Below are 27704 nucleotides of genomic sequence, written 5' to 3'. Positions count from 1 at the left end.
TTGGAACATGATCTCGTTCCAGCCATAACCCGAGATTTGACTTGTCGTAGTAACGCACTAGTCAAAGGTTGACACAGCGTCTCATAGCTGATCAAGAAAGTCAGATCCGTGATATCTGGCGGTCAACTCGGGCAGAATCTTATCAGACAAGCTCACAAATGGCTACTGTCAATGGATCCAGTTTTGTTAAGCAGGTGAGCCTCCCAGCGGTAAAGAATAGATCTGTCACTGCAATAGGTCGTTGAGTCGGCCGAATCCAACCCCTGATGGTACTGTAGTCACACCTTAAAAAGTTGGCCGATGGTGATTCTAAGGCCATGTCTCATCGGCTTAGAATGTCGTTCCGTTGGCTTACGCTGGAAGAGCAACATGGGCAAACAACATCCGAATATTGTCATAGAATCTTTAAGAAATTGAGTAACTAGCAGTCTCATTGTTTATTTGCTATACATAATGATGTTTAAACACAAAGATGTTATATATAAACTTGTTTCTAAGCTTAAGCCAAGTCTCTTGCCCCATAGTTGTCGTGATGACTTTTTTGAAACGATCACGACATTGGATCCGCATATTGCCAATCGATGTCGCAAGCAACAAAGTCAATGGCGATGGACCCTGATGTAACGATTCTTTAAAATTCCTGCATTTCCTCGGAAGATCGACCAATTTTCGTCGGAAGCATGTCTCCTGTTGACTAGTATAGGTAGTTTTTGCATTGATATTACTCGCATAGAACCACTTGGTTATCGAAGCGATGGTGCACGTTGATCTCGCAATGGCCGACCCCCAATTTATTATTTGGGGCTTATATCTGGCAGGGTTGCTTTGCGCATTGGCAGTTGTTTAAGTAGCAGTGATGTGACCATATCTTTTGCGATTTGTAGTGTTTGTGCGTGCTGCATCATCCAAAGGCTTGTTCAAGTTGGAAAGACTGCACTATGTCGCCTCATCAGCCTACCGTCGTCCCTTCGTCGGGAGTATCAGACTCTCCATCCGACACTGGAAGTTTGAAGGGCAGAAACAAGGCTGAAAACGATGGATATCCCAGCGACTCAGTGCCTCCAACCGCCCCAGCCCTGGCTGCTCAGCAGGGGCAGCGTATGGAAGCGGCAATGGGAGATGCGATCCTACGATTTCTGCGAATAAGAAAACCTCGAAGGAACGACATCTACGATCTCGATGCGGTACGGACGAGTGACACTTTTTATGGAGAGGGTTACTGACTCGAAGAAAGGTCGCGACGCAGCCCAGTATCTGGGACTCACCCGACATCGAGCGATACAAAGAATTGTATATCCACCCGCAGTGGGAGAACTGGTCAGCCTTTGATCCCAACTTCCGTTGGACGTGGCGTGAAGAGAATGCTGTTCGCCACAAAGTTGACTGGAAGATCATGGTGGGAGCAAAACCAGTTTTGAAGTGGTATCGGAGACTAACTTTTGTAGGTTTGGATGTGTATCATGTTTGCAGCGTTGAACATTGATAGGAATAATATCCAAAACGCTGTATCGGATAACATGCTTGATGATTTGGGCATTACACACGCCGACTACGTGAGTTCCTTTCAACAGATGGGAGACGCAACGCTGACGGTGGCAGAATATTGGACAAACCATTTCTCGAGTTGGCTTCCTTGTTGCTGAGTTACCTTCACAGCTGATCTCGAAGCGGTAAGTTTGTCAAATACTCTTGCTAGTCGTGTTGCTAAATTTGTAACCAGAATTGGACCCGATATGTGGATTCCTATCCAGCTTTGTATCTTCAGCCTGATATCCGCGATGCAGTTCTTCCTGAAGGGCCGCGCATCATTTCTTGCTACACGATACTTGATGTAAGTTTCCTGAAGCTCTAATGGTGACAAACTGCTCACTTCTCAGTGCTACATTCCAAGGAGGCTTCATTCCGTAAGTGCATATCTCTGACCTGAGCTTCTGCATCAGACTAACGGGTCGTAGGGACACTATCTTGTATCTTAGTTACTGGTATACTGGCACAAGGGTATGTTGACTCGTCTGGAGACACGCACGCGATACTAAAAGTCTTTCCAGCTCCCAATCCGACTAGCGTGGTTTTGGATGTCTTCGCAACTTGGTAGGTGACTAGATCCATACTGTCTTTGGAATCCACTGGCTGACATTGTATAGTCGATATTGGAGTTGGTTTCGCTGCCGTCGGTATGCTCTCCATGCGTGGAATGCTTGGATATGAAGGTTGGAGATGGCTCTTCCTCATCGAAGGAGCGTTCACCTGTACGTTGAGATCCCGCCCATGAGAATCGCTATGCTAACGGAATGGCAGTTCTGATCGGCGTTGCATCCTTCTTCCTGATGCCTCAATCACCAGCTAGAACGAAGAGTTGGTGGAACCCAAAGGGATACTTCACCGAGCATGAACAGAAGATCATTGTCAATTCTGGTGAGCCGCTCTTTGACCTGCGTCAACATTTAATGCTGATGATGCGCAGTTATCCGTGACGACCCACAGAAGGGGGGCATGTACAATCGACAAGGTCTATCCGTCCGTCAAATCTGGGAATGCACCAAAGACTACGATATGTGGCCGCTTTACGCCCTCGGTCTTCTCTTCGGTCTGCCAAAGTACCCTGTCAACCAATACCTCACTTTATCCTTCCGTGGACTGGGCTTCAACGTCATCGAGACCAACCTTCTGTCCATTCCATATATCGTCGGATCCTGCATCACAATGCTTGCCATCACAGCGTTCAGTGAGCTCGTTAACAACCGAAGTTTCGTATCAATGGCGGAGGATGCTTGGTTGCTCCCATGCTTCGTGGCACTGATTGCGTTGCCTGACCCGATCGGCCCTTGGGCCTATTTTGCCATCTCGACCGTGCTCCTGTCTTTTCCATAGTGAGTATCCTTTCCACCGACAGCAAAAGGCTTGCTAACAGCGCCCAGTACTCATCCCATCCAAGTCGCATGGACGAGCAGGAATGCGGGGTCCGTGCAGAACAGAACAGTTTCAGCATCGTAAGGTTCCTCACTCCCCTACTAATTATTGTTCTGACAATGTATAGACTCTACAATATGTGGGTTCAAGTCAGTGGAATGATCGGAGCAAACAGTAAGTTCACATGGCACCGTGTGAGCTGAGTCACTGACATGTCGTAGTCTATCAGCCAAGCGACTCGCCACGATACTTCAAAGCCAATACAGGTCTACTCGTCATTTGTGTATGGATGTGTGTAAGTATCGATCATCGCCTTTGTAAATTATGAAGCCAGACTCACATCTTCACAGCTCGTTCAATATCCCGGGACATTCTTTTATTACAGGTGGAGGAACAACCAGAGGGCCAAGAAATGGGACGCCATGACCCCAGAGGAGCAGCATATTTACAGGACTACCACAACCGATAAGGGCAACAAGCGGTGAGTTTCCGTTCGGCAGCGGCGAAAATGTTATAACTTGCTGATTTACATGCAGACTCGACTTTCGTTTCGCGACTTAGTCTTGGCAGCCGAGGCAGAAGGTCTTGGGTGAATGAGGACGCGTAGATGGCTCCCAAGTCGCGGTGACAGCCCATATCTAGAAGGATGAGCGATTGACAAGAGTGAGATTGCTTGTATTACATGTCACTGGTCTTCAATTAATCCTTGATCAAGCCTGAGTCAGCGTGGTACACACTTATCAATTCATTACCACTTTGAGCCGTGAACCTTCTTGTCCAACCACTCAGAACCAAATCCTTCAGATTGACTTTCCTACCATGTTGCATCAATTGAAAACACCGAAAGTCAAACATTCACCGAATCACCAAAGCCTCACTTCCATCTCGCAAACCTAACCCTCCTCATTCAACCTCCCCCGCCTTTTTCGGATCAGGGAACCCGCCGCCGTTTCCAAGCTATCTCTCAATCCGTCCACCAGATCGTGCCTCGGCTTTTTTTCTCGACTGCTCGATCGTCGCAAGCGAGCCGAGGGTCGAAACGCGGGGTTGCAGTGCCAAAAGGAGGAAAGATTGGTTGCTACCCCACACGGGTTTGCCATGGGAATTCACCGTTTGGTGGTCGAAATGGCCTTGTCTACCCCGGATTTGCTGTTCAGCTTGATGCAGGCTGGGGAAATGTGTTAAATAGCTCGTAATCGATCTGTAATTCTCCTCTTTACATGCCTGATCTCCCTTGAATGACTGTGAAATCTGTTTGCTCCGTTCTCAAGTTTGTCTGATATCTCTATTCAATATGGCTCTTCATTCACGATGGTCTAAACCCATTCCAAAATGCTCCCTGCAGCAATGGGTCTTTGGTTCAGCCTGCGGGCCCATGGAAGAGGGCGATAAGCCCATCCTCATCGACGCAGACCGTCCAGACACGCACTTCCTCACAAAGGAGCAATTCCGACTTCTCTCCAAACAAGTTGCCCTCGGTCTCACGAAAGCCGGTCTGCAGCCAGGAAACAGAGTGCTTATGTTTTCCTCCAACAACATCTACTTCCCATGCGTCTTTCTCGGTATTTTGATGAGCGGTGCTATGTTCACCGGCGCCAATCCCGCCTTCACACCACGAGAGCTTGCGTATCAACTCAAAAACTCTGAGAGCACGCATATGTTTGTTGTTGCAAACCAACTACCTACCGCTTTAGAGGCTGCTGAGACGGTCGGCCTTCCAAAGGAGAACATCTTTGTTATCGATCCGTCTGTGCTCCCGCCTGTTGGAACAACACCGATTGCACCCTCGATTACGAAAGATGGTCTTCGCATGTGGACTGATCTTGTAGCCGATAACCAAGCACAAGCTAAGAACTGGAAATGGACCGAACCCGCAGAGCCAGAGACAGCGGGCTGCTGCCTCAACTACAGCAGCGGCACGACCGGTGTTCCTAAAGGCGTCGAGATTAGTCACACCTCATACGTTGCCAACGGCTTAGGTGTTGTCCTCATTTCAGACCTAGAGCCTGATCCCGAGCTCCAAAAGCGCACCAAGGGCCTCGCCTTTCTCCCCATGTACCATGCATACGCGCAAACATACTTCATCTCCATCTATCCCCATCTAAACATCCCTGCATATGTTATGCCGGCCTTTGACTTTGAGAAGATGCTACAGCACATTCAGCGCTTCCGCATCACAAGCCTTCTCTGCGTCCCTCCCATTCTGGTGTACCTATCAAAGCACCCGCTCGTCAAGAAGTATGACATCAGCAGTGTCGAGCGCGTCGGATCTGGCGCTGCACCTTTGAGTAAAGAAGTTGCCACGAGTGTTGAGAGACTGTGGGCTAATGGAAGCGTCAACGTGAAACAAGGTTGGGGTATGACAGAGGTTACCTGCACCAGTATGACTTGGGACCCCCGGGCTGTGTGCGATCCTTCTGCGGTGGGAGAATTAGCGCCGAACTATTCGGCAAGACTCATGCATTTGGACGGAAAGACGCCAGTGACGAAGCCCGGTGAGCGAGGTGAGCTTTGGGTCACGGGACCTACGTTAATGAAGGGATATTGGAAGAACCCCAGTGCTACAGCTTCGACGATTCATGTTGATGAGAATGGTACGAGGTGGCTGAAGACAGGCGACATCGCATTCGTCGAGTCCTTCCAACCCGGAGCTATCTTCCATATCGTTGATCGAATCAAGGAGTTGATCAAAGTCAAGGGCAATCAAGTGGCACCAGCAGAACTGGAAGCCGTGCTCTTAGATCATCCCGAGATTGCAGACGCTGCAGTCGTTGGTGTACCATATGAGGGCGATGAGGTCCCTCGCGCATATCTCGTCAAAGTCGCTGGATCACAAATCACCGAGCAGCAGATCATTGATTGGATGGAGGTTAGAGTTGCCAAGTATAAGCGGCTCAAGGGCGGTGTGTCTTTCGTGGATATGATTCCCAAGAACCCGGTAAGTGATACCTACGAGCTTTGGGCCATGTCGCTAACTTTGTGCCTTTAGTCCGGGAAGATCTTGAGACGGGAGCTGAGGGAGAAGGCGAAGGAGGAGTTGGATCCCAACAGAGCACCCTCATCACGGCTCTAAACAGAAATCATGTCTTGGCTCCAGTGAGTTGCGGAATAGAAATGAATGGATCAAGACAGAAGTTGGCGAAGCATGAGAGCATTGTACCGTATTAGCGTAAATATATTCGTATTGTATGGTACTTGTACAGGAGCATACCAGCTACTCACTGCTAAAACTATCTTTGTGGCCGAAAGTAATTCGGGCAGGTACTATTATGCCAACCTTGGCCTTGCATCCTGACTAACAAACATTCCTCCCTCTGAAATCTCGTCCGCTATTGCGATGCGGACAAAAAGCTCAATCATACCAAAACCAGAGATGACGAGACCAATGCTTCAGGCCAATGCCATTGATGCGAAACTGAACATATCCTTGCCAACAAACGATACAACATGAGTCTTGTGAAGACTATAATCCCAGCGGTATCCCATTCCTTACCCCTTGACACGATATCGAGTTTCGCTCATCACTGGTGAGAAATGGCGCCTGGTAACTCAAAACTCAGGCCATGGGTACATCTGCCTGCTGGCCATCCACCTGGGCGAGCTGTCCATGCTGTTCAATCACCGCACGAAGTTCTTGGAGCGACGAACCCTTCTCCTGGAGTAACTTGTCAAGAGTTGCAATGGCCGAAGGACTAGTTCTGACCAAAAGTTGAAGAAACTCGGTGTACGTGACATACACGCTGAGTTTCTCAGCAGTTGTCTTTTTCTCCTCGAGCTGGGGCGTCTCTTTGTTCATAAACTCCATAGCAGGGCGCGCAGCCTCTTCTGTCTGATGGCATGTCAACTGAGCCGCACCAAGTTCCGCCTCAGCTTCCTCGAGAGCGCTGACTTTGGCGGCCAACTGAGCCACCAAGTCTTGCTCCATGGCCTCGAACTTCTCAGCGGAGAATGCCATCCAGAGATCTTTCGAGTCGGCGAGACTTTTGAGGAGGGTATTGAGCTTCTCGTTGTCCGCTCGAAGGTTTTCGACTTTCGCCTCGGCTTGGAAGGAATATTCTTGTGCGATTCGATAAGCCTCGAGGCTGGGTTGGTGGATCTCCAGCTCTTGGTTTATGTGGTGCTGTTGAAGTTCCACAATGCCGAGGCGTTGCTCATGTTGCTTGCGCAAGTCTTGCACATGCATCTCCAGGTGATGATGAAAAGCGTCAGTCGCCTGGATCAGCGCAGAATGGTCGTCAGACTGTCATCCTATTAGCAAAGCCCTCATTGCAGGTACGGGCTGAGAACTTACATTGTGCTGATCAGTCATCATGGGAGGTGGAAGAGCGGTCGGTTGAAGAGGCTGCAGAGATGATGCCGCCTCGTTGCAGACACGTTTGTTGGACGGGTTGGCGGACATCGATGAGTTAGAACGGTCTCGCTTATTGGTGGGCGGATAAGGTAATGGTGAGGGTGTTGCAGGAGCCTCTTCGGGTGAAGTGGACTCGGCCAGCGCGATGGTGTTTTCGTTGTGATTGGCGGCGACGATACTATCTGCGGTGGCTCCATGCTCAAGGGCGGCATCTGAGAGCTTTCGTGAATTGATGGAAGCCAAGATGCTTGTGAGACCTCCTCGACGGGAATGCTCGTCGGCCATAGTATCGTCATCGTCATCCGTCGCTCCAATCTCACGGTCATCCTCACGCTGAGCAGTAGGCTTTGAAGCACTTCGAGTGAGGTTTGCGCCCTTGGTTGCACCAAAGAACTCCCTGGCAGCCTTGATATCTCCCGCACGAAGTACCTTATGCTGACCACCGCGTGGTGGATTGGCTCTCTCATGTAGATGATCCTTGATGACAGACGCGTCGCAAACTTTGATGGCTTCTTCGAGTAGGTTGGCCAAGTCTCCCAACAAATTGCGACTCTATTGCTTTGGTGGGAACTCGGCCAACCACTCCCATGGCTTCTGGCCGATGACGGCTTCAATGCGTCGAACGTAGCGTCGAACAGATTGGATTTCTTTGGGGTTGTGAGTGAAATTCGGCGGCATCACAATCTCCTCGAGGTCAGCGGCCGGGGTTGCGGCTGGAGTGGGAGATGGCTGGGCTGGCGAGGCTGCTGCCTCTTCAGCGTGGGCCATGACTGCGACGAGGTTGAGAAGTGAGGCAGGGTGCGTAGCAGTGAACAGGATGTCAGTCATGGGGATGAAGTGAAGAGTAAGGTGAAAGGAAGAGAGAAGAGCAGAACTCTCATATGAGCTGTAGCGCGCTTGTGCAACGCAAGCACGTGACTGCAGCCTCACTCTTCATGCTGTGTAACATCACAGCCTACATTTCATAGGCTGTGAGTCATTGAAATCATCAAGAAGTCTGTGCTTGCGTCGTGTTTATGAAAATGCCCAATCTCCTACAGTGCCAGCAAGTGGTTGTCATGGATACCACGATGTCCTTGAGGAAGGGCAAACAGAAACTATAAAATAAACATAAATAAACAAACGGGATGATCTGTTTAGGTTCTAAAGATGTTTGAAGACTTTGAACTTGCGGAGGTGGTAGTTTGCTGGGTGCAAGGTCTCAAGTCTCATGCTACTTCAAGGACAAGCCCCATTATCGTGCATCCGGGCGCGTGGAATTTGAGTATATCCAAATCGCAAGAAGAAAACCATGTTTCAGAACAAATATCAATACTATTGTGCGTATGTACGTATAGATCCTTTCAACTTTCGCGTATCCAATCCGATGTGCGTTTCACAATATTTTGGACCATTTTAAGGCAAAGCATCGTTGCTTGGTGAAAATTGATCTTCCTACATAAGAGCAAACAAGAACATCATGGAAGCCCATACCATTCCAATAGCCGCGACTCCGGTGTTGAGAGAGTTGGCACCAGCAGTGGGAACAGGTGTAGAAGGAATAGACGCCGGTGTAGAAGGAATAGGCGCAGGTGCAGTTGGAGTGGCGACAGGAGGGGCAGTAGGAACCTACACAGGTCAGCTTCTCCATCAAGTCTTCTCAGTATCTGGACTTACGACAGGCGGGACGGGAACAACGGGTGCAACAGATGTTGATCCAGGAGCCTGAGACTCAGCCGTGGCGCTCGGAACGGCGGTGATAGTGACGCCAGCAGCCTGGCAGAGTCGAATGCTAGCAGCAATCGCAGCTATTGAGATCAGCGTATGCTCACGTTATGTCAACGAGAGTATCGAAACTCACCAGCGGCATCACTAGGGCTGCAGTTGGTGTTGACGCAGCTGACGTAGGATTCGGCGAACCCCGGAGCTTTGCAGACGCAACCAGGATCCTCAGAGCCGCATTTGCTATCTTGGATGGCCCTCAGGGCACAAGGTTGCTGTTTGAAGATGTCAGTTCAGCCTTGAGAGTAGTGGTATGATTGGCTTACTGCGCACGTGGGAAGGACACTGCCGCCGCCTTGTCCTCCAGCCTGGGAAGATGACTGCGCCAAAACAGACGAGGAGAGAAGGGCAGTGGTGAAAAGGAAGAAGGACTTCATTTTGAAACTGGTTGTAAGTTTGTATTGACGTAGGCTGTGAGTGATACGAAGTCCCAGGTTGTCTAAAGAGTGATTATCAGCGATAAGTGATCAGTCTTTCGTGGATATTCGCCAAAGAACATGGGGGATATCAGCTTATATAGGTGACTACTTCTTGAGAAAGTCCAATAAAACACCAAGAACAGAAGGGCAATGGAGCTGGAATGAGCCACCACGCGAGCTCCGCCGTTTGGGAGGCTGGAAAGACTCCGGCACGCACGTGCAACTCACGTTTCTATTCGTCCAAAACTCTAGCTCAAGCTCAAGGTTCAATGGTTGCAGCGGCTCAGATCGAGGGTGCAAAGTCTGGAGATATCCAGGCCAATCGGGAGGACGAGAAGGCTGACCACCCAAAGGGACACCCGAAGAACGGATACAGCCTCAAAGCAAGTTGACGAGCGACCGTGATCCGCTAGGTCAACAGCATGTTTTCTTGTTCATTTTTATGGCATCAGTAGCTACAGGGGGCTTGAAATTTGTTGAGCTCAAGGTGAGGTCAAGCAGGTCAATGTCTACAGCACAATGTGCAGCACTCATTCTGTGGTATTTCCATTGGTCAATTGCACCTCAATGGGTGCATCGTATTTTCCGACGCCTTGGCGTTATAGTTCAAGCCCAAGCGACATTGCCTTGGTACCTTGTCAGCTTGTCAGCCCTATAGTTCAAAGAGCTCTCAGCTGTCGATGAAGCTGACGCAGTGCTACCAAGAGCTCCTTCACTGCACTTGTTACAAGGCATGCGCAGAGATACTAATCTCGGAGAGAGCGTTGGTGGCGATCGTCTCACTTTGTTTCTTCGGGACGTCCATTGGGAATTCTTTGTGCATCTGAGCTGAACTCAATTGACGCTTTGGGATCCAATGTCAGACAGGTCCATTCATCATGACTTCATCGTCAGAGGGGTAAGCATCGATCGGCAGGGCGAGCTGCGGGTGGCTTGTCGAGCTTCGGTTTGGCTTCGGCTACATCGATTGGCGCGTTCTCCGGCGGTTTGGCTTGTTCCATGCATGTCCTCAACCTGGCAAGTCCATTCACACGACCGTGGTCATTGATGTGAGGTGTCCTTCCGTCACAGCTTACCTACACGTAACAGTAACAACCACGGGATACGTCACTGTATTTATGTTCCTATGCTGGGTCTTTTAGAGGAAAGGCCCCGAAGAACTTTATATCGGGGCGTTGGTGCTAGCTAGGCTTCAGCTGAAACACACGTATTGGTTGCACTCGTGTCGATGCGTCTGTAATGTAATACGAGGTCTTCAATGACCGCTTTATAGCTCGTATTGAGCTGCAAGATGCTTAAGTTTAAAGTTACTCAACACGGATATCCCGGCATAATACTTCATCATTGCATGCAAGCTACATGAGGCTTAGGTGCTATCTCAATGATGGGCAGGAGTTGGTTATGCATGCATAATACACAGGCAAAGAAGGGCAACTACCGCACCAAAAACGATGGTTTCTTCTTAAAATTCTTAAGGTCTTGATGAAAAAGATATTTATGTGTACCTAAAAAGAGGAAGGATGCAAAAATAGAAAAGACTGCGGTTTATGTGGATCGAACACATGACCTTCAGATTACGATTCCCGAAGTTTGACTTCAGTCTGACGCTCTCCCAACTGAGCTAAACCCGCCAATCGACTAGCGATGAGGAGATGTGTCTCTGTTTCAGCTTATGTTTCACGTATCAAAGCCACTCCTTTATCTCCCTGTTAAACGGGATGAGAAATTGTTCTTTGAAGACTCAAATGAGAAGCAGCCACATATCACATTGCGCTCATGGCCTCGCTTTGCAGGCTGCTATTACATCCCAATTATTAGCTGTCAGCTGGTCCGATAAGCGATGACGTTGTCAGGGCTCAAACGGCACCATAAGTTTGTTTGGCAATTGCGTTTCCTCGTAGAGAGCGACAGAGCCTCATGTCCAATTTGTCGCCCCCCAGCGTAATCATTTGGCATGTCACCAGTGAATCGGGATCCCGCTCTTCTCACTTTTCAGACACTAAAAAACGGTGGTTCGGAAAATTGCTGCTTGGCAGAGGTCATAGCTCAATTGAAGGATTCGAGAAATCTCCCTTAATCTTCCTTCGCCGTGTTAACATTCACTGTTTCAAGCCAACAGAAGCAACGCGTCTGGTGCGCTGTTTCTTTTATATGGCCAAGGCTTCCTTCCACTGAATCAGCTGCTGCAATGACACCACGGTGATGCCTATGACACTGTTGCACAAGGCTGAGCAAGACAAGCACGATCCTTCGCGTTTCATGGACGACAGCGGGTCGCCATGATTGGCACTCCAAGCATCTAATTTAACTCCCCCCCGACCAACCGAGGAGAATTCACGGATATAAACAACGCCTTGTCGGCCCTTCACTCTTCATTCCCAGAGACACAAGACAATTCCATTTCGACCATGGCATTCACCAAAGTCGCGTTGCTCTCTCTTCTTTCGCTGGTCACCGCCAGGGACGCGCTCCAAAGGCCCGCCGAAAGCCCTGTTCTCGGCGAAATCACCCCACAGGGCTGTTTCGATTCCCTCCCCAGCCAAGTCGATGGACGATCCAACACCTTCAACTCCGTCGGCTCATGTGCCGACTACTGCCAGAAACAGAAGAAGACTGTAGCCATACTCAAGGATGTGGAGTGCATTTGCGCCGATATCTACCCGGCCAAGTCTGCCTTGGTAGACGACGACAAGTGCGACACGCCTTGCCCTGGATACTCCAATGATGCCTGTGGTGGAGAAGATGCCTACAGTGTTTTCAACCTTGGTGTGAACTTGTTGCCTGGCAATGAGGGTGATAAGAGATCGTCGGGTTCAACTGCTGAATTGACGGGTTCGACCAAAACCGCTGTTGTGACGACTGCGACTGAAGTCTCTACCACCAACGCTGAGACGACTTCTGCGCCTACGACTGAGGCCGAAGAGACAGTATCCGCTACCAAGCCCGACAAGGCTTCCGCTACCGAAGCGACAACGAGCGGCAGCACCGCCGCGTCAACACCCAGCGCATCTGCATCATCTGTCCCCGACAACGCTTCGCGCAGACTCAATAACCCCATCGGCAACTTGATTGCACTTCTACGACACCTGCTATAATGTTGGAAGGGTTCATAAATGGTGGCATTGAGGGTTGATGCATTCGTTGAGCGACGCGCCAGATCAGATGTAGCACAATGCCCCAGATCATAGAGGACTATGTCGATACACACATAGTAGAATTGAGCTCACGCATGAATTGATCATAAAAATTTGAGCTATTAAAACCTTTGAGGATAGAGTTCTCCTCTACAGGATACCGATTGTCTACTCCAGTGCATCCAGTCATGACTATCCGTGCCTGAACAGTACCGCTTAAATCTCTTCACCCAAACAGCAATATCCTTACGACAGTATTCTTCTTTCAGATCCCCGACCACTTTGTTGTTTATGTCAGGCCTTGATAATGTGCTGCTGGTCAGAATACGCCTGGGATTGACTGTGCTGTTGGAAAGAAAGTGAAACGGGCCGCTATAATTTAGGGGATGTCCGCTGTTTCCCAGCGCGATCCACCCTGCTCAACAACCACGAACAATCCTGGGCCGCTGTCTCTGAGAAGCCATTGCAATAATGTTCACAAGCCTCATCTTTTCGATGCATTCAATCTCAACGGTAGGGACACCAGTTTCCAGGCCCAGGCATCTGTCTCCGCAATGAATGATATCGTATTCAAGTAGTCATATCCTCATTAACAAACCGATTTGTATCACCTAGCCCAAACAAGCTGGTTCTCGTCTGGCGAATAACAAAACGTGCAGCTTCATTAACACGTCAAAACCGTCGATGCACCATTCGGCACATTAATGAAATTCGGTGGCCCAGACAACTCTTCATCAGGATGCTCCTTCTTCTCCTCCTCCAACGCCCATTCAATTGTCCTCGGCGTATCAGTAGTCCAAACAAGTCTCATGAATATCCCAGTATATTTCAGCTCAGAAGAGTGCGTCGAAACCCAATGTTCTACGCCTCCAACCTTTCGATGCAGTCCAAGACCACCTTTTGCGCCATAACATGTTTGGATACCGCCAGTATGACTTTCTTTAAGACCGTGAAGCATAGCTAGTTTCTTTATCTTGGGCTCTGATGCAAGGAATGCCTCGAGGGGTTTTGCGTCGAGTTGCACGCCGTGAGGAGAGTCTAGAATTGCTTCGTGGATTTCTTCGCCGTTGATGGTATGAGACCAGATTATGGCAAAGACAAAGTTTAATTCGCTTTTGCCGAGTATCATCATCGGTGTGAACCAGCTGGGAACAGGATCGCCTGGATGCAGGTCTGGTGAGTTCCAAGTTGTCGACGAGGAATCGAAGTTGTTGATGGTTTTGATGGTCTTGAAATGATTCCATGGCTCGATGATGGCAGCTCCAGGTGCGGTTACTATAACGGGAATCTCGGGAGGAAACGCTTTCAGAGTTTCTGGATGGAGATGGTCGGAGTAAAAGAAACCAAGAAGGATAGCATCGAGTTGTCTTGTCGACTGTTGCTGGACGACTTGGTCTTGAGCCTTTTGTGGCAAATGCGCAGAGGCAGCTTGCTCGATCTCGCGAATCAGATTCTCCAGGTCTTCAAAGGTCGAAATGCCCTCCTTTTCCACACGAGCAAGGTGTACGATCCATGGATGTCCAACATGCGCAGCTCCATTCAGCCATGGTTCAAAAGCAAGATGGTAGAAGACCTTCCCCGTAGCAGCCCTATCCGCCTCAGGCCTAGGGAAGGACATCAACCAGCTGTTATCGCCATTTAGAGAGGTAAGTATCGGCCGCAGCGGTTTGCTTGGATGCGAAAGGTGTTTTGTAACGGTTTCTTGTGGTGACTCGGTCATTTTGTAGTTCTATCTATAGATGCACCAATGAAGTCCAACGTGTCGAGAATGGTTCAAGGTTGAGTTTAAGAAGTGGAGGAGTCGATGACGGCATGGGGCGATGAGATTGTTAGTTCATTCCGAACAAAGCGGGAGTGCAACGTCGTAGACGCCCACTCATCTTGGCTAGTTGGTGATCTACAGAGTATCGCTTCTTCGTCTCCCGGGTCCATCGATGAAGCAGGGGCACGGGACGGTGACACTAGCTCAGGGTCTACGAAGAAACGGTCCCATAACCACGGGAGGTCTGTTGCATTCTCTGGCTAGAGAAAAAGGCCTCGTGGATACCATTGTGCTGATAACATTTGTCGCTGAAGAAAAGGGGGACTCTGGTACAACAGGTTGAGGTTAGGTCAGAATTCCTGTTGTCTCACCAGCAAGCAAGCGAACTAAAATCTCATCGACCGTCAAGACGTCTCCCCGGGGCAAAAGCGGGATTCCGTTTAGTATCTCCGTAACACTGGTAGGGCTACACAAGATCGATTGGGCTTGGCGTCTTTCATGGAGACTAGCATGTGATGTAGAGCAGCGAAACATGATCAACCCGCGATTTCTTTGCCTTTCCGTCGGCGACAGGTTCGACAAGCATCATCCAGGACCAGAGGCTTCTGTTGCAAGGCGTACCAACGCAGATGCCAATTTTTTTGTCAGATCTTCGCCTGTCATCACAGGGGGACGAATCGGCAATCTTATGCGTAAGCTTACGTGAAAGTGCGCTGTGGCGTTGACTGCAATGCTTCCACTCGATTCTCGGCGCCCTTTCCGATTATTTCCATCAGCCATCTTGATTCGTCAATCCGTGCAAGTTGCGTTGAGCTACCACTTACCCTGTATGAGTTTAGATCGAGATGTCAATTTCCAATTTGCGGAGTAATGCATGCATTTAATTAAAGAAATATAAGTCGGCAATCGGCCGAGGCAATTTATTACACTTCGTCACATTCGGAGTGGCAGGTTGTAAGTTGGTACCAGCTTGTTTGGATGTGTAGTGCATTGGCTGCCAGCGCAGGTGTCGTTGTAGCGTGTCTGGGTTGCTGGGTCCAAGGGGACATACCCACACGAAACATCGGAACTGAAGGAGAAGGGTATATAAATATTTGTTTACAGATGGAAAAAACTTATTTTTACTCCGGTAAAATAATGTCACGCGAAGGATATCACGTATAGCATAGAGGAAGAATTGTCAATTTGACCATTTCTATCTTCACTAGGCGCTCGATGATCGGATCCTGGATTCAGCTGACAATGTTTCACAGGGATGAGAAAGAAACGGGCCACGAGCATTATAATCGAAACCGCAAATAATATGGACGATAGCCATTTATATCTCGTACGACTGCAAAATCACTGTATCCATGTTCTGAGCAAATGTCGGACCGACGCCAAGGATCACAGTCGGGAGGAAAGTAACGGCGATTTTGGCCGATTGACATGTTCAGCCTTCGCTTATTAGACTTTCATCTTCATTACATGCAGGCATTCTAATTGCTTCCGTGGAGGGGTACTGTAAATCCCCCTACTCACCTCGGTCCTATTTAAAGACTTCATATTTTACCCGAGGCATGGCCTTAACTCCGCGGGCTTTGATCTGTTCATAGAAACAGAAGCACTTCCACGCACAATTATTGGTGATCACTGCATATTTCATTGTCTCACAAATCGATAAAAACGCCAAGTGATTTCTTTTCTAATTAAAGAAGGTGTTAGTAATGACCCGCTCGGGTTGCAACAATGCCGAGGGATATGCTACTGTAACTTACTCAGTACTATGGAGTAATAGTCCAAAAACGACAAAGACGAGATGTCTGTGTCTGTGTATCTTCTAGATCATCATTAATGTCAAACTAGCTGCTGTTCGTCGGGCTAAAGAGAGTGAGTAGTTCGTTCCAGATTATAAGCATGAGGGCCACGAGCCGTTACAGGGATGCAGCAGGCTGGTTAGAGACAAAGCCACATAATAGCGTCGTCATAGTGTTCAAAGGGTCTCCGGAAATCATTACTAGCGATGAAATCAGGGGTCCAGTCGATCCAAGCACGGCCAAGTCTTGTCTCTTCCAAACAGAGCCACAAAACTCGTGTCATATCAGTAGCGTACCGGATGCATGGGAATAGCTTCCTAGTTCTTACTCCGGGTCTAAAAACCATTGGCCTGGCCGTACTAAGTCTCGATCGGTTTTCGGAGGCTTTTCGTCCAACATCGTTAATGATCCACCGCTAACAAGTACCATAACAGGTATGAAGGCTTCTCCAGCAAATGAAGCTATCGGGCTTTCGGGAATAGTGCCATAGGGCCTGATTTCTGAAGCGAGGACCTCTTGCAATCGCACTAATCTGCCGTGCATATAACCCCTGTCGTTGCCCCTGAATCTGTGATCAAGCTCTGACCCTTCAGGTTACCATTTTCCCTGGAAGATTATGGAGTACGCGTACCTAACGTTAACCGTTATCTATGGTGGAAAATAGCATCATGAACTTTTGAACGAGCTTGGCGGACAAGATCAGCAACGGATGACTATACGCTCTGACAATGTCCACAGAATATCCTGTATATTTGTGGCTTTGCGTTACAATCATGCGATTACCTGCGTCCAGTATCCTGGGTCGAGTCATTGTCTGCAGCAGGGCTTCAAGCCACCAACTCTGCAACTTAGCGTCAGCAAAGAAGCAAAAGTTCGCTTAAGTTAGTGGTTTCTTAGATTTACGCGGGGATTCAGATAAGAGATAAGACTGGCTGCGCACTGATTCAGCTGTGCATGCCACGCAAAAAAGCCTTTAGCAAAAACATTAGCTGGCGTGACCCCAGCAAGCCATGTCGACGCTTCAACTGAAAGCAGTCACTCGAAGCGCTGGGCGCAGATCCATCGATCGAGCTCACGAGTCAGCACCCTGGCCGGACTAGGCGTTATCCGCGAGATATCCTTGGTTCGCGAGCTTCGATAAGGTTCACTAGACCGTGCTACTAAAAAGATGGGATGGGTGGAGAGTCAAAACGCGGGGAATGGGACAAACTCTGTAATATCCGACGGATTTGGAGCCGTTACTAAAAAGGAGAGAGAGAGGGCCAGTTGCTCAAAATGCCAGCCCTGCGCTGCCTGGATTTCGTATTTGTTTCTGCGCTTGTGAGTGTGGGTTTCGACATCGCATCGCCATCATGCTTGATGAGAGCGCGACGTCAGTGGACCCCAAGGGCCTGGCGCGTGTTCTGCTTGCTGTCTCCATCTTTTTCTTGATCCCTACAGCGATAATTGTTATTCTGCGATGTTTTGTTCGATTGAAGTATCGTCTCTTTGGTATCGATGATGGTCTCATGCTTATCGGATGGGTGAGTCTGTGTCACAGTGAGACAAAACAAAACACAGTACTAACCCAGTCAGATACTACACGTTGCATTCACTGCTGCTGGTATGCGTGCCATTTACGCAGGCGTGGGAACAAAAGATAAAGACCTGAACGCATACCTGCAAGTCGATGGTCGAAAGGTACTTCATCTCGAGTATCAGCTCAACGCCCCTGCTAATCAGGACACAGTGGATGTGGATTGGCCAAGTAATTTATAGTTTCTCATTGACGCCTCTCAAGTCGTCCATCTGCGTTACTCTCCTACGCATCGCCGTCACTAAAACTCATCGAATCATTGTCTGGGCAACTCTCATCTTCACTGTTGTCACTATGCTCTATAACAGCATCGGCACTTTTTTCGCATGCATGCCGCTCTCTGCCAACTGGGACAACCGAGGAAAATGTTCATTGCCATTCTTAATGAGTCTAGGCTATGTCGTGTCCATCAGTGCAGTTATTTCGGATTGGATTTGTGCTATTTTGCCTATCTTTATGCTCTACAAGTCCCATATGAGGAAAGCCACCAAGGTCTCTGTCAGCATTATCCTTGGTCTGGCTGCACTGTAAGCTATAATGTCGCCCTCAGTTTTCATGTCTAACCTTGCAATAGGGCCTCGCTCTGTACTATTATTCGACTACCTTATTTGAAAGCGTTCTCACATCCTGATAATTACTTATGTCAGTATCCCAGGAGAACAGCCTTCTGGTTACCATACTAACAGGAATAGTCAATGTCGGAAACATCGTCCTCTGGTCCACTCTAGAGTCGGGAATTGGAATTATCGCTGGGTCCTTACCGTCACTACGAAAACTCGTCAGCTCTCGTTTTCATTTCGACTCATCGACGGGCAGCTCCCCAACTCACATTACGCCATTTTCTGGAACCAGTAGAGCTGTCATCACCTCGCAATCAGTGTCGGCAGCACGCCGAACTCACAGGGGCGAGGTTGGCGATAATTGGGAGCAGCTTGATGATGTTGAGGGCACATCCAGCCAGAAGATTTATGTCAAGGTGGACTTGGAGATGCAGTCTTTGGAGAGACCAGAAACATCGAGGGAGTCACATGGGTCCCGTGAAGATTTGGTACATCCATGAATAGACTTTTAATATTATTTGTATTCTAGCTAGACTCTAAATGGGACAACAGTACAGAGAAATTTACTCAGCCTTGCGTGTGGAGGGTCCATGAGCTGGTCATACGCTGGGCCAGATGTTGAATTCTGTGGCCAGTCTCATAAATCCTTCTTGAAATATTGGTTTGAGAACTCATGAATTCCATAAACTATCTCCTGTAATACAACCATCGTTGTTGTTCTTCTCTTATTCCTATTTTTATCTGTTTCTTGAGCTCGTGAAAGAATTCCAGGACGAAAGGAAGAGTATTGACTGCACTTCCTCGGGGAAATTATGAAAAGCGATGAAATCGCAGACTTGTATACTATGCACTTATATATAAGTATGAAATGAAACGATGTTGGCCTTCTCAAACATGGTCCAGGTTATCCAACATGACCCAGCGTATCGATAAGATAAGACATTTGATAATGCTCTCATTCCTAATTGGCTGTATGATGATAAAGTGGGCACGGCTTGTCAATGTCATGAAATGCCGCTCGCTACTCGAGAAGAAGCAATTGCATGCTTTCCATAATTCCTTCTTCGAAGATTCGTGTATAGGCTATTATGGGACAAACTGTGACGAGCTTCCGATACCGTTAGTGACGCTGTCAGTGAGTGTTGAGTAAGTCGGCGATGATCATTCAACTCAGCTGTTGAAGGGTTCGCAGCTCCCTTGCAGATTGGATCGACAGCTGGCCGTAAATCGCAATTCCGCGATGACGTATGGACACTCGCAGAGCAAACTTAGTATATTGTAATGCTAAGGTAATGATCTACTAATTCGCTCTGTTACACGGCGGTTGTTAGGGTCGGCTATGGGATGTCTTGGCGATGGCTTCCCCACTCGGCATTGACTGACCCTCCTCTTTGGTGCCCAAGAGCGATTATAATCTAATTTCATCTTTAAATATTCAGTAGACTCGGCATATCTCTCCAGAATATTACAGTAGCCAGCAACATGCTTTCATTCTTGAGATCGTCAGGGCCAGCGCGCACTCAAAATGCCCAGAACAACCCAATTCTATACGAAGGCGGCAAGTCTTCCGTCACCTTCTCGGGACCAGGCTCAAAATACATCATGACCCATCGGATCCCACCAACAGATAAAGAAAATGGTGTTTCAATCATCGCCCCGCCATTTCATTATCATATCTACCAAGATGAATTCTTCCGCGTCCAGTCCGGCATAGGGAACTTCTACCGCGGCCTTGACTCAAAGCCCTTTGCCGTCCTGTCTGACGACCCAGATGGTCAAGCTACAGCGTCAGTGAAGGCTGGATACTTTCACCGCTTTGAAAATGCAGCCAAAGACAGAGATCTCGTGGTGGATATTCATCTGACTCCAGAATCATATGAGAACGAACAGCAGTTCTTTAGAAACTTCTTCGGGTACTTGGATGATTGTAAAGTGTCGGGTAGTGCACCTAGTATTTTTCAGCTCCTCGTCTTTCTTCATAGCGCCGATACTCCATTGGTAATTCCGATTCCGTGGGAATTCTTGGGTCGGGTGGTCAGTCGGATCTTGCTTACAACTGCCGCCTACTGGGGAAGATTTGTGCTAGGCTACAAGCAGACGTATCCGGAATACTATGATGCAAAGAAGACGATATAACAGGAATTTCAATCAAGACGATTTGCATGTAAGACATTCAATTTGATATATGATTTATCTTTCAATTTGAACAGGGCTCAAGCAGCTACACCTACAATATCTTCCTCCTGCTTGACATCATCTTCCTTCCTCAAGCTTTCTGGGCCATCTTGAACCTGCCGAACCTTGTAGCTGAACATGCCATTTGATGGAACCGAGTTCCTATCCCGCATCTTATCCGCAGTCTCAATTCCGATCACAGGAACTCGGTACTCATATTTTGCACCAGGACCTCCTGTCTGACCGGGGACCGCATAAGGGAATGGCAGATACTCGGGCATAAGTCCAAGCTGTCGGAGAGCAGTGCCTTGATCCCAAGGGATGTGTTCATGATACAGGCGATCGCCCCGGATGTTGACAACGGCTGTGAATGGAATCTCTGCTCTTTGGAAAGTAGGTGGAATACCAGGTAAGCTATGGGGACGGTAGTTAGCATGAGAAGCCATGATAAGTTCTAAGGATACAGGATCTTACAGCCAGTCAATCTCACGATCGTGGGTGAATTTGTAGATGAACTCGTCAATCACACGGTCAATGCCTATCGTGCGACTAATAAGATCAAGCGTAGTATCGAGGGAATTGTTGAAGATGAAGTTATCTCGGTAGAACTTTGTGAGACTACTTCGGCCGATACCGCCAGTCAACTGGATATCGTTAGTCAATTGGACGTTTGTATGTTCAGAAGGAGACCAACAGTTGGAACATGATTCACATAAGGTTCCTGTACCATTGTGCTCATCGTATGCTGCACCGATCGATCACTAAACTCGTACCAGGTATGTTCATCCCAAATAGCCTCGAGGTCAAAGAAGGGTCCATTGAGTTTGGGCTTCAGGAACTGGAGATTACGGGTGTGAGATACCGACTCAGTTGTATAGTGAAAGTGAGGGTGCCCTGGAGTCGCGAAAGCATAGCTTGAAGACTCCTTGTAGGGGTAGTGTGATTGACTCGAGGGCTTGAAATCTTTACCAGCAATATGTTTCAACATAGGCTTTTCGCTGGAGGTCAGAGTCTTTGCAGACTCTTCGTCGGCGTAAAGAACACTGGCAACAATCTCTGGGGTTTGGTCTATTCCAGGAGCAGCGATGTTCCATAAATTTGGCTCATATGCTGGAAACATGTCAGAATGCATGGATAAGTAGAGGGAAACGCATCAATGACAACTTACAAACCAGGCCAACTTTATCGTTCAGGTCACACTTCTCACATTGCTTCAAAGCATCGATGGCTTCTTTGAGAACAACTCCGCTGTCATTTCCTTCAAATGCAGCGGCTTCAATCTGAACAACGGCATAACCTTCTTCAGCCCACTTCACCAACGAGGAAGGGACACCCTCGTAGAAAGTCACAGGGTCCTCAGTAGTGGCGGAGAGAATGATGAGACCGGGGCCGTGGCCTCGTCTGGAGAGTGGGTACAGCAAAGATAGACCAGGCCTCAGGACCTTGAGATTGATAGATGGGAGAGGGGCTGGTGGCTTGCTGATGTCTGCGTACATGGCTAATGAAGTGTAATGGGACAATATATAATGTAATATGATTCAAGGCAGATATATGCTGGAATCTAGTGTTGATGGAATTGCTGCTATGGTCATGGATTCGATTGAAGCTATCATCCGTCTTCTTAAGCAACGAACTGCGGCATCGAGAGATATCCTGATTCAGTTGTCTATATCCGGATTGCCGAGATATCATGAGGAGGATATCGTCTGATCTCATGACAGAAGCCATTTGAGTCAATGTCCACATCTTCATTCAACTATACCCGCCATAGACACGAGGTCATTAGTAACGATTACAATCAATTGAGTCAGATACGAGGGTGGAGTTGGCGAGATAGAGCTAAATGGTAGCGGATATCTCCCTCAGATTTTGGTTCTGCCAGCGGCTGTGCCCACTGAATGATAGCGGGTATGGGCACCTGGAGCGTGCGTTTTCCGCTGAGCGGCCCGCGACCAAGTATTGGAAACGTCTATAATTACTAGTCACCACATACCGCATATGTATAAATGCCGGTGTCCGAGACGCTATGCATTGATTGGCTTTAAGAAAAACGGTACTTGAAACAGGTCTGTGAGGCTGATGATAAGTGGTGAACCCGTCTAGCTGGAAGAAGGCTCACCTTACTTGGTGGCTTTGGCATCATGGGACTTGTAACCGAGTCATAACAGAACGACACGCCTTTGCTTCCCGTTTTTTCAGTTGTCCTTGATGATACAACTACCTAGAAGCTAATCGAAAATGTACTGAATTCATGAATGAACACTGGAAGATGGAGAAAAGCATCACCTGTAACGCAGAACCCAAGAGGCTGGAAAATAATACGAGCCGGCAGTTGTATGAGCCCGAGACCACCCAGTTCAATAGAGGTACTATAGCAAGAATATGTACCACCCGGTAGCCGACATTCCTGTATCGATTAGTGTTTTTTCTCTCCATACCCGATAACTAGTGATAAGACACCAATGCGAGTCTGCAACCATAATGGAAGCGACACCAATAGCACTGACTTCGCGAAAATGCGTCCCGGTAGGTTGGTTAGATCACGACGCCTCAAATCGTGTCCCAATCTGAGTGCGGAATTTACCTTTCCACGTGCGGAACCCTCTATCACTAATCTCTGCTGCCCCGTAGCCGATTGTCGCTGACAAGGTATTCACTGCAATTGGGCAACTCTACACGGGGATATCGCCAAAGTTGGTTCTGATAAGCGGGCAAATATCAGTGGTCGACAAGGTTTGCACTTGATAAAAGACCCCACGAGACCAAATCTGATACCGTCTAGCTCACGATATGCAGGCTTAGTCTAGACCGTAAAGATAAAGTCGGGGTAGATAACCTGGGGTAGCAACTGATTTCGGATCCAGTAGAAATAAGGACAAGATCGCCCATTGAGATTGTGAGGACAGACTGAGTCACTTCCTCTTTCACCTTCATCTTCATTGACTTCCCTTTCACGCGTATCTCCACAGAAACACACCTCAGAGGCAAGCATGGCTGCCCAAGAAGTGCAGCAAGTGGTTGATGACAAAGTCACACCATACAGACCGGCCGACGAGGAGGTTGTCTCCATCAAAGGCGAGACGCTTGAGTCTCATGAAGTCTTCCAGCAGACAGATGATGGCGTGCAGTTCAGAACTGTCAGCTGGCAGCGAGCCACCATCATCTTTCTCAAGATCCAGTTCGCCATGAGCATTCTGAGCGTGCCTGGTGCGTTTGCGACGCTTGGGGCTGTTGGAGGCGGTCTGTCGCTCGTTGGCTGGCATACTCTGAATACCTGTAAGTCAAGTGTTCAATTGGTAAGATAAAGAGGCTTAGATTGACTAACAACTGTTATGCAGACACGGCAGTCATTCTGGGCGAATTCCGAAACCGTCATCCTGAGTGCCACAGTACGTTTTCAACCTCGATCTTTAAGCTTACATCATTAGCTCTAACAGAGTGAATAGCACTCGCTGATATGTGCGGTCGTCTCTGGGGACGTGTTGGCAAAGAACTTGTTGGCCTTCAAATTCTGGTCGCCCAGGTTCTCATCTCCGCTGCCGGCATCGTTTCCATCTCGACAGCTTTCAACGCCATCTCCAACCACGGCGCATGCACCGTTATCTTCACCCTTATCGGTGCGATCTCAATCACATTGTTCTCCTCGGTACGAACCTTCAGCCGCCTCGGCTGGCTTACATGGATCGGATTCTTCACGTTCTTCGTGGCTGTCTTCATCTTCGTTGTTGCTGTAACCCAGCAAGACCGGCCTGCAATGGCTCCTCAGACTGGTGACTACGAACTGGGTTGGACTGCCATCGCTCACCCTACGTTTGTAGCGGGCATCACTGCCTCTGCCAACATCTTTATCAGCAACAGTGGTTCATCTATGTATCTGCCTGTGCTGTCAGAAATGAAACGCCCCGAGCACTTCAGAAAGGCCGTGCTAGTTACTGGTGTCCTCGTGCTTGCTATGTACCTTTCCTTCTCCCTCGTCATCTATAGATGGTGCGGCGTATGGCTGGCGACCCCTGCTTTCGGAAGTGCAGGCCCTCTGTTCAAGAAGATCTCGTATGGAATTGCGCTTCCAGGTCTCATTATCGGTGTCGGTATTTACCAGCACGTGGCCGCGAAGTACATTTTCGTCCGAACCCTCCGCGACTCGCACCATCTTCAGGAGAACACGATGGTTCATTGGACTACCTGGATTGGTAGCAATCTTACTCTCGGAATCCTTGCTTTTATCGTTGCCGAGGCTGTCCCTATTCTCAACTACCTCCTGGGTCTTGCCGGAGCCGTCTGTTTCGCTCCCTTCAGCTTGATCTTCCCAGCCCTCCTTTGGATGCAGGATTTTAAGCATTATAGAACGGGTAATTCATCTAACAAGGCGAAGTATTGGTCACATGCCCTCATCGTACTCGTTGGATCCTTCATGGTCATTGCCGGAACGTAAGTCAATAAATGACCGCCCCTGTGATATGTGCGATAGCTAACCCCCTTGAAGTTACAGTGTGGCTGTATCCATCCAGGATGCCTACCGATCCGGTCTGATTGCAAAGGTGTTCAACTGTGCTGATAACTCTGGAACCATCTCTTGAGCTGTAGAATAGCGTTTCGTGGGTCGACCCATAGCGGCCGATTCGGGAGGGGAAGGGAGGGGAGACCTAGCCTAGTTGTGAATAGAACAAACATTCTTGAAGTGGCGTTCCAATATGAAGTAGCGTAAGATAAGGGATTCGGTATTTATATGATGCTTGTATTTGTGACACTACCCGCTCTTCAAAAAGGGATAGGATACCCGCTTATGAAGTGCGTTACCCGATGCGCGGGCCGCGAGCCTCTCCAATATCATTGATGGATAGCGCACTGCCGCAAGCGCTCGATGCGCAACGACACAAGTCCCCAGAGAAGTTCAGCATAGGTAATGTTGGTGTAAGCATATACGTAGCTGTGATCTAATTCGTTCGAAGGTATACAGTGAAGTTGCGGCACTATGCCGCTACATATCGTCCAGAAGTAATGCCAAACGAATGTCTATTAATATCTAAAGCGAAGGTATAATAATTTGAGTCTATGCCACGAGTGCGTATCCCCAAAAGCTAAGCTGTACCTTTGTTCTCACGAACACAACTGTGTTGCCACTGTCTCTTCAAGAAAGCCCCTTGGCAATGTTGGCATACTGAGAGTTAGGGTAGGTCAAGCAATTGTTAGTGCTATCAAGAGTTCCAAGCTTCTTAGAGCTGGTGCCGATCAAAGAGTTAGCACCAGTCTTGTCAGCAGACGCCTCCCAGAACATGCTGCCACCAAGCTTACGGTTCTTGATGTAAAGGACCTTGTTCCCGACCATACCAGGGGTATCGAAGGAGATAAGCTCCTTAGTGTTGGAGTCATAGCTGTAAGAGGCCTGAGCATCGCGGTCATAGACAAGACTAGCTCCAGCCTTGGGCAAGGCCTTGTAGTCCCAGATACCGTTCTCCCAGCTTCCAGATCCGACACCAGAGTATGGCTGCCCGAGACCGGCAGTGTTCTGAAATGCGCGGCCGTAGATGGGCATACCGAGAACCATCTTGGCGGACGGAACGCCACCGTTGACGTAAGCCTTGACGGCCTGGTCAGTGTTGAACGGCGTCGCGTTGGGGATCTTGGTGTTGGCGTATTTGTTAGCTTGATGCCCCGAGAAGGCGCTCCAAGACCCGGCGTAGTCATAAGCCATCAAATTGACATGGTCGAGAACCGATCCGAGGTCCTTCATCTTGAGCTTATTGTAGTTATCAGGGCCAGCAGGGGCAGCAATGGAAAGCTGGAAGTGATATCCATTGGCATATTGCTTAGAATAAGAGTCGAGCTCGTTGCGCACGGCCTGGAGTAGAAGGATCATGTTACTGGCATCGGTAGCGTTGGCAGGATATTCCCAATCGATGTCGATACCGTCGAAGCCCCAGTCCTTCATGAGAGTAACGGAGCTCTTGGCGAAGGTGGATCGGGTAGCAGCTGAGGCAGAGGCAGCTGGGAAGTTGGTTGACCAGGTCCAGCCGCCGATGGAGAGCATGACTTTGAGCTTTCGGTTGGCCTTCTTGAGGAGGAAGAGCTGCTTGACGCATCCGTATGCGTTGTTACCGGGCTCTTCCCAGGCTAGTGGAGTCAGCATACTTTCTGAGTATTAGGAAGCAAATAACCTTACAGTCACCAGTGTAGTGCTTCTCAAGATCGGCATAGGAATCTCCAGTGTAGCTGTATGTCGTGAGCATTGAGTCAAGGCGTCTCCTCAGTAGGAATACTTACACAGTCCCATCAGCTCTCACATTCATGAAAGCATAAAGCACATGAGTCAGTTGCGATGCGGGAAGGTTCTGGGGTTGATAGTTACGCCCATAGATACCCCTGCGTGTGATGAGTGAATGAACCAAGAGCACGTGAGAAGGAAGACGAACCAGTTGACAAAGTAAACGGCGTTGACACTACCCGTCGCCTCCTCAGAGATGTCATCATTGTTGGCTGGAACGACAAGGGCGGGAATGTCAGAAGTCATATCGTCGAGTGCGACCATTGTGAATGTTGCGTTGCGTAAGGGGAAATGTTTATGTGGTGCGATTGTGATTCGATGTTGTAATTGTTATTGATCCTTTGGCCGAATATCGGTCTTCAGGAGTATTATATACGTCCGAAATCATTCTTAAAAACATTTTGTCAAATACATAATCCGCAGATAAGAGGAAACCCGTCATTTTCCAAAGTCATCGACTCGTCTCAGCAGGGTCTTGAAAGACATGTTGAGTTGCAGCGTTGGAAGAAAGAACATGTGCAGAATACTCAAATGACTTTTTTCAAGGCTGCAGTGACTTGAATTACATTGCGGAAAGGCGATTATAGCCGTGGTTAATGGAGAGACTGCGGTCATACATGGCCGATTGCAACGTTGCAGATCTGTTTCAGCAACGACGATCATAGCAACTGTCAAGAACACATGGCGAGAGCAGTTCACAAGTAAGGCGCGCGATGTAAGCATCAGCTGTCAGGTCTATCAACTCAAAATAACACTCTCATAAACACAGGCGAGAGCAGTTCCCGGAAATAGTGAACCCGAATATTGGGTTTTGAACTACTCATGAGTTAAAGTCGGGTGATATTGTCGCTTGCGATTTACTGTCGCAATGATTTGACAGTAGGGTTGATAAACAGGCTTTCTCCGATAAGGTTGGCGACAGCAGAAGAAACATCGAGATAAGGTACCTGGTCGCACGTCACTTGATTTATGCCTGATACTGACGATGTAACCCAAAA

The 27704-nt window shown here is 48.5% G+C and overlaps 10 protein-coding genes and 1 non-coding gene across 11 annotated transcripts; 5 read left to right on the top strand and 6 right to left on the bottom strand.

The window, feature by feature from the left end:
* Positions 1-938: 938 nt before the first annotated feature.
* On the top strand, positions 939-3395 carry FOBCDRAFT_244477 (major facilitator superfamily domain-containing protein; the record flags this gene model as incomplete). Its single annotated transcript, XM_059610607.1, has 15 exons — positions 939-1184; positions 1235-1396; positions 1446-1553; positions 1600-1670; positions 1721-1831; positions 1878-1904; positions 1977-1998; positions 2049-2091; positions 2145-2249; positions 2299-2415; positions 2465-2725; positions 2894-2990; positions 3038-3084; positions 3132-3205; positions 3261-3395. The coding sequence occupies 15 exons, from the start codon at positions 939-941 to the stop codon at positions 3393-3395; spliced, it is 1626 nt and encodes a 541-aa protein (XP_059466028.1).
* A 747-nt stretch (positions 3396-4142) lies between these two features.
* FOBCDRAFT_169604 (uncharacterized protein) lies at positions 4143-6080 on the top strand. Its single transcript, XM_031191615.3, has 2 exons — positions 4143-5848; positions 5900-6080. Exons 1-2 carry the CDS (start codon positions 4205-4207, stop codon positions 5981-5983), a joined length of 1728 nt encoding a protein of 575 aa, XP_031032846.2. The 5' UTR covers positions 4143-4204; the 3' UTR covers positions 5984-6080.
* A 386-nt stretch (positions 6081-6466) lies between these two features.
* FOBCDRAFT_264925 (uncharacterized protein) lies at positions 6467-8089 on the bottom strand (the record flags this gene model as incomplete). Its single annotated transcript, XM_059611344.1, has 3 exons — positions 6467-7150; positions 7202-7811; positions 7842-8089. The coding sequence occupies 3 exons, from the start codon at positions 8087-8089 to the stop codon at positions 6467-6469; spliced, it is 1542 nt and encodes a 513-aa protein (XP_059466027.1).
* Positions 8090-8439: 350 nt separating this feature from the next.
* On the bottom strand, positions 8440-9550 carry FOBCDRAFT_323769 (uncharacterized protein). Its single transcript, XM_031191613.3, has 4 exons — positions 9289-9550; positions 9102-9237; positions 8918-9048; positions 8440-8869 (listed from the first exon to the last, which is right to left on the bottom strand). The coding sequence occupies exons 1-4, from the start codon at positions 9397-9399 to the stop codon at positions 8696-8698; spliced, it is 552 nt and encodes a 183-aa protein (XP_031032844.2). The 5' UTR covers positions 9400-9550; the 3' UTR covers positions 8440-8695.
* Positions 9551-10980: 1430 nt separating this feature from the next.
* On the bottom strand, positions 10981-11072 carry FOBCDRAFT_t209. The gene has a single exon. It is a non-coding gene; the product is annotated as a tRNA-Phe (tRNA).
* A 421-nt stretch (positions 11073-11493) lies between these two features.
* FOBCDRAFT_232733 (uncharacterized protein) lies at positions 11494-12703 on the top strand. The gene has a single exon (XM_031191611.3). The coding sequence runs from the start codon at positions 11850-11852 to the stop codon at positions 12534-12536; it is 687 nt and encodes a 228-aa protein (XP_031032842.2). The 5' UTR covers positions 11494-11849; the 3' UTR covers positions 12537-12703.
* A 522-nt stretch (positions 12704-13225) lies between these two features.
* Positions 13226-14295, bottom strand: FOBCDRAFT_169600 (uncharacterized protein; the record flags this gene model as incomplete). The annotated part of the gene is made up of 1 exon (XM_031191610.3): positions 13226-14295. The coding sequence occupies one exon, from the start codon at positions 14293-14295 to the stop codon at positions 13240-13242; it is 1056 nt and encodes a 351-aa protein (XP_031032841.2). The 3' UTR covers positions 13226-13239.
* Positions 14296-17485: 3190 nt separating this feature from the next.
* On the top strand, positions 17486-20405 carry FOBCDRAFT_244473 (uncharacterized protein; the record flags this gene model as incomplete). The annotated part of the gene is made up of 8 exons (XM_059610606.1): positions 17486-17656; positions 17709-17813; positions 17863-18236; positions 18284-18325; positions 18373-18757; positions 18799-18846; positions 19378-19415; positions 19712-20405. The coding sequence occupies 8 exons, from the start codon at positions 17486-17488 to the stop codon at positions 20403-20405; spliced, it is 1857 nt and encodes a 618-aa protein (XP_059467965.1).
* A 77-nt stretch (positions 20406-20482) lies between these two features.
* Positions 20483-21940, bottom strand: FOBCDRAFT_285573 (uncharacterized protein; the record flags this gene model as incomplete). Its single annotated transcript, XM_031191607.2, has 4 exons — positions 20483-20858; positions 20919-21088; positions 21139-21554; positions 21613-21940. 4 exons carry the CDS (start codon positions 21938-21940, stop codon positions 20483-20485), a joined length of 1290 nt encoding a protein of 429 aa, XP_031032838.2.
* A 1488-nt stretch (positions 21941-23428) lies between these two features.
* On the top strand, positions 23429-25096 carry FOBCDRAFT_323764 (transmembrane amino acid transporter protein-domain-containing protein). Its single transcript, XM_031191606.3, has 4 exons — positions 23429-23720; positions 23783-23833; positions 23891-24872; positions 24928-25096. The coding sequence occupies exons 1-4, from the start codon at positions 23435-23437 to the stop codon at positions 25019-25021; spliced, it is 1413 nt and encodes a 470-aa protein (XP_031032837.2). The 5' UTR covers positions 23429-23434; the 3' UTR covers positions 25022-25096.
* Positions 25097-25440: 344 nt separating this feature from the next.
* Positions 25441-27026, bottom strand: FOBCDRAFT_264918 (glycoside hydrolase superfamily). Its single transcript, XM_031191605.3, has 4 exons — positions 26855-27026; positions 26706-26804; positions 26605-26654; positions 25441-26555 (listed from the first exon to the last, which is right to left on the bottom strand). Exons 1-4 carry the CDS (start codon positions 26968-26970, stop codon positions 25573-25575), a joined length of 1248 nt encoding a protein of 415 aa, XP_031032836.2. The 5' UTR covers positions 26971-27026; the 3' UTR covers positions 25441-25572.
* Between the last annotated feature and the right edge of the window lie 678 nt (positions 27027-27704).

The sequence above is a fragment of the Fusarium oxysporum genome, chromosome X (assembly GCF_013085055.1).
Source record: "Fusarium oxysporum Fo47 chromosome X, complete sequence".
In the NCBI taxonomy this organism is placed as follows: Eukaryota; Fungi; Ascomycota; class Sordariomycetes; order Hypocreales; family Nectriaceae; genus Fusarium; species Fusarium oxysporum.
This window is presented reverse-complemented; position numbering and strand designations above follow the sequence as displayed.